Raw genomic sequence first — 9053 nt, 5'->3', positions numbered from 1 at the left:
TGAATAGATTGCTGACATTATTTTGAATACATACCTAATTTGAATCAAATTATCCGTTATTGCTTTTAAATGTTTAAAAAAAATTATAAATAAGGCATTGTGATTTTCGATACACATCCTTTTCATGGCCTTGGAGAATACACTTGGAGAATCCTAAGATCTAAAATCCCGACAAATTTTCACGAGGTTCTTCTGAAATCCAAAACTAAAAAATCTAAAAGAAATTTATGCTTTTAGCTAAAAAAAAAATTTAGGAATTTCTTAATTTTTTTCCAAAAGAAAAATTCTAAAATTTGAACAATATTGGTCAATAAAAATTCTTTTTGAATATCTTTTTTTAAATTCCTTATGATTTTAAAGAGAATTAATTTTTTAACAATAAAACTACTAAATACATGTTAACTCAAGCTCAATTGCTGCTACTCATAATATTAAATGAAATGTTATTACAAAATGACACGTAACTTTACATACTTAAAAAATGTTCTTAAATTTGATCCTTAACTTTGCGAATATTTCAGACTCATTTCTAGAATGGCAAGCCATAGCCTACCACACGATTGAAAAAAATGGTTTCATGTTAAATGAAAATTTACAAGAATACCATTGTAGAAATAGGGACATATAATCTTTTGAAGAAAAATTTAAAGATGAACGCGATTTTGTAAGCTTCTCTTCATAATTTTAACATTCCTAAAGTATTATTCATACATTTAATAATATGCTTAAAAATACAACCATTTTGGTCCGGAAGTCTGTTGCCGTGTTTAGAATACGATGGACATGTACTGGTTTAAATATTATTTAATGTCTAATGAACAATATAGCTTTATAGTTTTACATATATTTACGTTCGTCGTAGTTAGCACGTAAACGATAAGACGTGATATGACTTATTAACAGATTTTATTTTTTGCTATTTTATGAAAGTTAAACTAAAAGTTTGACTTTTTTGTTTTAAGTTTTCAGTTGAATTTCGAGCTTCAAACATAAATCAGTGTCTCCTTCTTATTTTGAAATAAAATATGTCACAATATTTTGTGTGGTGGCAAGATGTTTGGCATAGCTAATAATTTATATTTTGCTTTTTTATATAACTTTTGAAAATCTTAGCTATACAACATCGAGTCAGTACGCCAAATATAAACCTCCATACATATTTGTATTTTTTACATTTAACATTTTATTGTCAACCACATACAAAAGAACAAAGCATACAGGTAAATTCCCTACTTAATAAAAAAATGCAAAGAAGTTTTGACCAAAAACCCAAATAGTACCATTATATGACATTAATTTATTCCAATACCAATATTAAATCATCTCCCTCTAATTTCATGCCATCTGACACTTTAATAGACTTGACTTTGCCTGCTGCAGGTGCTTGTACAACCATTTCCATTTTCATAGCCGACAAAACTACCAAAGGTTGACCTTTTTCAACATGATCACCTTCTTTAACGCGGATATCTGTAAATTTAAAAAAATCAACTTATTTTTGTATATGGCTAATTAGGTTTGCTTTATAACTTTACCTATTACTGAGCCTGGCATTGGTGCACCCACTTCCTGCAATTGCATCGAAAAAAAAACAATTAGTGTACTATTCTTTCTTTTGAACTTTTCATAAAAACTTACATATTTATTACTTTTTGACGCTTTTGGATGAATATGCAGTTCTTTAGAAGCTTCGCTATCTCTAATTAAAACTGAGCGTAATTGACCATTTAATTCGAAGAAAACTTCTCTTTCACCGTTTTTAGTTAAATCCTCTGCCATCGCCAATGTTTTTATATGCAAAGTTTTACCTTTATCTATAGCAACTTCAAATTCTTCTCCAACTTTTGGTCCAACCAAGAAAATTCTTGTAGACAATTTATCTACTGGACCGAATTGTTCTTTAAAAGTTAAAAAGTCATTGGTAACTTGAGGGTACAATGCTGCTGACATGACATCTTTATTTGTAACCTGAGGGTGAGCTTCTTGTAAATCCACCTTTAACTTGTCAAAGTCCAGAGGTGGAAGACTTGCTCCCGGTCGTCCTTCGATTCGAGGCATATCTTTTAAGACACGTGATCTAAAAGGCTCAGCAAATCCACCATGAGGTATACCAATTGCTCCTTGCAAAAATTCAACTACTGATTTAGGGAATGACAATTCTTCAGCCTTATTTTGTACTTCCTCTGCAGACAATTTGTTTTGTACCATGAATTGCGCTAGGTCACCCACAACTTAAAAATAAAAAAAAAATTACAGTTGCTTAAAAAATACAGAGTAAGACTTTTCAGTTCACCTTTAGATGATGGTGTTACTTTAATTATATCACCAAGTAAAAGGTTAGCTTCGCCTGAAAGAAATAATATGTTTTTAATTTGCTAATATATTTTGTCTTATGATGTTTCTTTACGATATGCTTTTTTGATGTCTTCAAAATAATCACCCAACCCTAGGGAATACGCTTGGAATTGAAGGTTAGTATATTGTCCACCGGGAATTTCATTAAGATATACATCAGCATTTCCAGATTTCATTGTGGTGGTGCACTCAAATGGAGCATAAAACGTTCTAGTCTGCTCCCAATATGCCGAATATTCAGAGACATCCTTTAAATCAAATTTGGTATCATGTTTTGTATCTTTTAAACAAGAAACAACAGCTCCCATGCTTGGTTGTGATGTCATTCCTAATGAAAAAAAATTGGTATAATTCTTGAGTTTATTTATTTTTTTTTATTAAATATATTTTTATTTTTACCAGACATGCTGTCTACAGCAACATCAACTACATCTGCTCCTGATTCAGCACATGCAATCTGTTAAAATAATAAATAAACTTTTATCGTGATTGTCGTGGCTGTTCTGTTAAAAATTTAATTTTTTGTGTTATTAGTACAATATATTGATTATAAATGTTTTTATGTTTTCTTTGAAATTAAAATTCCCTCAACATTTTACGACGGTATTTTAATTTTGTTATTTTGACTGAAAAAGTATTTCAAAACAAAGATCAGCAAAGATTTTACGAACATACTAAGTGTTGTCTTTTTTTTAATCAAGAACTTACCATTGATGCGACCCCTGAAAAAATGTGACGTTTAAAAAAAATACCTAACTAGTTTTCAGAATATTCAGTTCTTACCTCCACCTGATGTATCATGTGTATGAATATGAATTGGAATATCAGGATGTTTTTCTCTAATAGCTCCTACCAATAATCTAAAATGTTGTTTAATTAAGAATTGGCTTAGATTTTATTTTTAGCAAATATACCTAGCTGCTTGAGGTTTTAATAAGCCAGCCATGTCTTTTATGCACAAAACATGTGTACCAGCTTTGACAAGTTCATCTGCTAAGTTGAGATAATAATTTAAATTATATTTTTGCTTAGTTGGATCACTGACATCTCCAGTGTATGAAATAGCAGCTTCAACAACACCACCGGCGTTGCCGGCTGCTTCCATGCCCAATATAAGATTTGGAAGATAATTTAAAGAATCAAAAACTCTAAATATATCCATTCCACATTGAACCTGCGGTAAAATCAAAAATTTATTTGATGTGTCATAAAAAAGACCGGTATCTTTAAGATAAAACTTACAGCCAAATCACAAAACTTATGAACGCAGTTATCAGGATAATTGGTGTATCCGACTGCATTAGCGCCTCTAAGTAACATTTGAAATGGTACATTGGGAATTCTCTTACGCATCTCTTCCAGTCGTTCCCAAGGACATTCGTGCAAAAATCTTAGAGCCACATCAAATGTAGCACCGCCCCAATTTTCCAAGGAATATAAGCCAGAAAACTTGTGTGAAACGAAAGGGGAAATTTGAAGTAAGTCAAATGTTCGGACTCTCGTTGCTAATAAAGATTGATGTGCATCTCTAAATGTTGTGTCCATTAAAAGTAATCCTTGGTGATTACGCACGGCTTTTGCAAAGCCCTCAGGACCAGACTCATTCAGTATATCTTTAAAGCCCTTTTTTGGCAATGTAGCTAAGCAATCACAAAAAATAAAATAGATTAAAAATGAAGTATTTGCGCATATACAGGTTGGATACCTATCGGTACATTTGGGACTCGTGGGTGGTTTGTGTCTGCAGGCTTTAAATTCGTTGCTAATGGTGTTTGAGGTCCGTTGACTAGTACGGTTCCAATATAATTCAAAAGCTTTTGAGCTCTGTTTTGTGATCTTTTAAATTGGAATAGTTGTGGATGCTCGTCAATGAAATATGTGTCCAAAACACCTTATTAAAAAAATATAAAAATAAAAAAAATGGTAAATGCATTAGTTGATCAAAATTACCGTTTAAAAATTTTTGATTTTCAAGAACATTCAACAAAAATGGTATATTCGTTTTTACGCCTCTAATTCTAAATTCTCGTAAAGCTCGATTCATTTTTGCAGCAGATGCTTGTAAATCGGATGCATGTGATATTACTTTTACTAGAAGTGAGTCGTAGTAAGGACTTATGATAGCACCAGCGTATGCCGATGCACTATCTAAACGAATACCCATTCCCTCGCCCGATCTAGAAAATTAAGCTTATGATAAATATAGTTGATTATTTTACAGTTTTACAGATTACCTAAAAACTTCTAATCGACCTGTACTTGGCTGGAAATCATTTGCCGGATCCTCTGTAATTCAACAATGAATTATTTTGTAAGCTATTATCATATTTAAATATCTTGACATTGTACCTGTCGTAACTCTACATTGAATCGCATATCCTTGGCATTGGATGTTATCTTGAGTATACCCAAGCTCTGGTAAAGTCATACCTTCAGCAATACGAATTTGTGATTGTACTAAATCAATTCCAGTAACCTCTTCACTTATGGTGTGCTCCACTTGTAATCTTAAAGTTATTGAAATAATTGTTTAGTTGGTATACCTATTACTTTTTAAACGAAATACATTTTTACCTTGCATTAACTTCAATGAAATAAAAGTTTCCCGTTTCATCACAAAGGAACTCTACTGTTCCTGCATTTTCATAACCTACATGCTTAGCTAATCGCACAGCACATTCAGTCATTTTATCACGAACTTCTTTCGGTAGACGTGGGGCAGGAGCGATTTCGACAACCTTTTGGTGACGCCTTTGAACAGAGCAATCTCTCTCAAATAAATGGACAACATTTCCAGCTTTATCACCTTTTGAAGTCAAAATTAGATATTTTGTTTATTTTTATTTTTCAAATACAATTTTATTTATTAAAATATAATTGTCTTACCAAGTAACTGAACTTCAATATGTCTAGGTCTTTCTATAAATTTTTCGATAAATAGTGCCCCATTACCTAAAACATAATTATATTGCAATAATACATGTATTTATAATTTTTCGGTGCTTACCAAAAGCAGCTTTAGCTTCGGAGCTTGCGCTGAAGTGGATTTTTTTTATTAATATGAATAATATGAAGACAAGAGTAAGTCTTACCGATCAAATAGCTCCTCTACCTCATCCATTTTTCGAACAACTCTCATTCCGCGACCACCGCCTCCGTATGCAGCTTTGAATATTACTGGAAGACCGTGAGTTTTACAAAAATTCACAGCACTTTCTTTATCAGAGACCGGGCCATCTGTGCCAGGAACAATGGGAACACCAGCATTTATTGCCGCTTTTCTAAAAAATCAAGACAAAAAATAAAAATTGCTAAAATTTTTAGTTGTTTAATGCAACATAAACATACCTGGCTGCTACCTTATCACCCATTTGTTGAACAACAAACGGTGTTGGTCCAATAAACCGAAGTCCAGCATCGATTATAGCTTGTGCGAAATCTGAACGTTCAGATAAAAATCCATACCTTCAAGAAAACACAATTATTAAAATCGGATAATTTTATGTAAATTAATTTAAGATTTACCCAGGATGAACTGCATCTACATTATTTTCTTTACATATTCTAATTATATCAGGGATGTTTAAATATGCTTCGACAGGTGCCAGACCTTTACCAACCTAACGTGTGAATCGAAAATTGTCAAGTATGTTTTTAGTTTTTATTGATCATTTCTTACTAAATAAGACTCGTCTGCCTTTTGACGATGCATATGCATCTTATCTTGCTCGGAATAAATTGCTACGGACTTAATGCCCAACTCGGAACATGCTCGAAATACTCTGATAGCAATTTCCCCCCTGTTAGCCACCAAAACCGACCGGATTGGTTTGTATTCAACCTAGTTTAATTAATATGTTAATAAATTATTGGAAAATTTTTTATGTAAACATCCGGGTGAGTTACCTGTGTTGAGAACCCTCGATCGCGCCATCTTCGTGCCCACTGATTGGTCAGAAATGATCTCACAGTACATTGACGAATATACATTTTTAGCTGAAAAATAAAATTTTGCTTCGACTAAAACAATCTAATTCTAAAGAATTTTATTGAAAAAGTAAATTGCTAATAATAAAGAAAAATATCCCTGAACCTGAAAAGCGTAGTAGAATACAGTCTCTAAGTGTAGAGTCTAAGCAGCAGCTTGAGACGCAAAAAAAAATTGCAAAAGAAAAAGCCGACGTCTAAGTGTTTAAAAAAAAAAAAACCAAATTTTACCCTTTTCAATGATCAACACTTTCATTTTTGAACATATTTTTATTTATTTGATTCATACACCTTATATCGAATATTGAGTATCTTTACAAAATTGATAATTTTTTAGTAAAATTTTAAATATGTTTTGAATTTTGAATTGATTTTAACGGAAATTTTGATATTTTATGACCTTTAAATATTTAGGTATAATTTGTATAAAAAGTTGAATATTTTCATACATTTTTATAATAGATATCCCTCCTAAGAATATTTCAAAAAACAAGGTGACAGGACTCCGACAACATTTTTGATAGTTGTATCAGCATAATATGTATGTATTACATTTATATAAGAAATGTTAATATTTAAATTGTACAAGAAGAAAAAGATAGCAGATATAAAATTAGAGTAGCCTAATTAAAATTTAAAATTAATTTGGCCGTATTGATACCCTTGACCAATACGGTTGAAATTTGATATTGTTAGAAGTGGAACCGCCTTGTGTATTTTCGGAGTCTTGAGTCTATTGAACAAAAGATAGAAGTATTAAGTTTTGTCGTTTTATTCGAACGAAAATTTTATGTTGCTGATACGAAATCAAAAATTGATAGTAAACTCTTTTCTCAGTATAATTAATAACCATTGTGTAATAAAATCATTGTAAACAGCTTACGCAATCTAATTATGAAGTAACTAGCAACATTACCGAAAATGTTTATTATTACAAATGATTGATTTGCTTTTTGATATTTCTAAAAAGAAAGTCGGATTCAACAAAATATCCATGCTCATGAAGGCTCAGAGCAGTTCGCGATTGGTTAAATGTTTCAAAAAATTTTTACCTCAAAGAATATCTTGCTTCTATTTAATCATTCAATATTATAATGAAGTTTAACTTTCGATTTAAAAAAATCGAAATTACTCGGTTACTATAAACATTTTTGACCATCTTAACTTGTTTTCAAACAAACATATTTTAGGTAAAAACACTTAAGTATTAGATAGTTCTCATACTTAGGGTTCGACGATCAATTTATAAAATAAAATTAGAGAATAATTTTCTGAATGACACCGTGCTTCTTCTGAGTTTCAAATAGACAGGTTTTTGAGTGAAAACAACAATAGTCGTATGTCTATGCAAGGAAAAATGCCCTTTGAAAAACGTGTGTGCAATTCTCAAACAACATCTATTTAGATCATAAGCCTATTTACAAAGAGTCTGCAATAGAAAGAAATATTATTATTTAGGTACCATTTGGGTATCATTATGCCTTAATATTGCAAAAGTGAAACAAATTTGATTTTAACAAATTTTCAAATTGTATTAACCTTCATCGCACAATAACTATTTTTGCAATTAAAAACATAAACGGACGAATTGTGAAGGGTAACTGAATAGTGAGAAGATCGAAACCGATACATGGTAATCTCATCAATTTTAGCCAACTCAATTAGTCTTGTTCACCACTTTAAATACCAAAACAAATTTATTTATTTATTAAAAATCTTGTTAGTCTTAAAAATAATCATATTAACAAATTATAAATTGTAATAATTCATACGAAATTGTAGTTCTATACAAAACTGGATATCTTTATATTTTTTTTTTAAATCTAGCAGCTTAGATGTGCAGTTATTATAAAAAAAATACATGCAAGTATCAAATTACAAATCATTTCAACCATTTTTTATTATGTTTACACTTCCCATCTAAAATCATCTTAGTTGAATTATATTAATTATTGCTTTTAATTTTTATTTCAAATTGATTATTTTCAGAAACCATATCAAACATAAATGTGCCTTTAAGATGTTAACGAAGATATTGACTGGTTTTCCACTGATTTATATCTTTTGGATCTCTACGAATAACTTTACAGGTATATGTCAAGTCTTTTTGTTGCATTTAAGTATTCTCAACATGGCTTTTTTCTATTACTCAACAGAGTCTTGTTCCAGTCGTAGCCTACCACGTCCTCAGCCTTTTGTAATTTCGACACCACGTCCAAATATCACGTTCCATACATATAAATGTCCACCGTATTATTCGGCTTGGTACTGTTTAAACGATGCTACTTGTTTTACCGTCAAAATAGGAGATTCACTTCTTTATAATTGCGAGTATGTTTTGTTTAAGAACATACAGTATTAGGGTAGCCTTATTATTATAATTATTATTATTTTATTTCAATTTAGGTGTGCGGATGGATACATGGGACCACGATGTGAATATAAAGACTTGGATGGTTCATATATACGTAAGCTGTTGATCAATTATATTATTTGACACATTTTTTGACTCAATTTTTCATTAAATGTAGCTACGAGACCAAAAGTTTTATTGGAAATTGCCAGCATCGCTAGTGGCGTTACAGTAGCAGTTATGTCTATATTCATATTCTTGATTTATATGTATATACGTCATAATAAGAAACTAAAATCAAAAGATGTTTGCTCTATTGCCATCTCAGATACTACTGATGCTGTAGATTCTTCCTTCA

At 31.0% G+C, this 9053-nt stretch overlaps 1 protein-coding gene across 2 annotated transcripts; it reads right to left on the bottom strand.

Moving 5' to 3' along the window:
- Positions 1-1132: 1132 nt before the first annotated feature.
- LOC134827577 (pyruvate carboxylase, mitochondrial) lies at positions 1133-7684 on the bottom strand. 2 transcript variants are annotated; one of them, XM_063840288.1, is made up of 23 exons: positions 7395-7531; positions 6262-6351; positions 6035-6196; positions 5881-5975; positions 5704-5820; positions 5448-5636; positions 5363-5391; positions 5242-5307; positions 4930-5161; positions 4705-4862; positions 4590-4641; positions 4306-4532; positions 4061-4246; positions 3598-3995; positions 3270-3529; positions 3139-3215; positions 3064-3077; positions 2755-2812; positions 2408-2683; positions 2294-2347; positions 1639-2231; positions 1536-1569; positions 1133-1470 (listed from the first exon to the last, which is right to left on the bottom strand). In XM_063840288.1, exons 2-23 carry the CDS (start codon positions 6343-6345, stop codon positions 1298-1300), a joined length of 3534 nt encoding a protein of 1177 aa, XP_063696358.1. In that variant the 5' UTR covers positions 6346-6351; positions 7395-7531; the 3' UTR covers positions 1133-1297. The 2 variants fall into 2 exon arrangements, with proteins under 2 accessions (XP_063696358.1, XP_063696357.1); XM_063840287.1 differs by lacking the exon at positions 7395-7531 and adding an exon at positions 7567-7684 and having other exon boundaries at positions 1137-1470.
- Positions 7685-9053: the final 1369 nt, after the last annotated feature.

This window comes from Culicoides brevitarsis, chromosome 1 (genome assembly GCF_036172545.1).
Source record: "Culicoides brevitarsis isolate CSIRO-B50_1 chromosome 1, AGI_CSIRO_Cbre_v1, whole genome shotgun sequence".
In the NCBI taxonomy this organism is placed as follows: Eukaryota; Metazoa; Arthropoda; class Insecta; order Diptera; family Ceratopogonidae; genus Culicoides; species Culicoides brevitarsis.
This window is presented reverse-complemented; position numbering and strand designations above follow the sequence as displayed.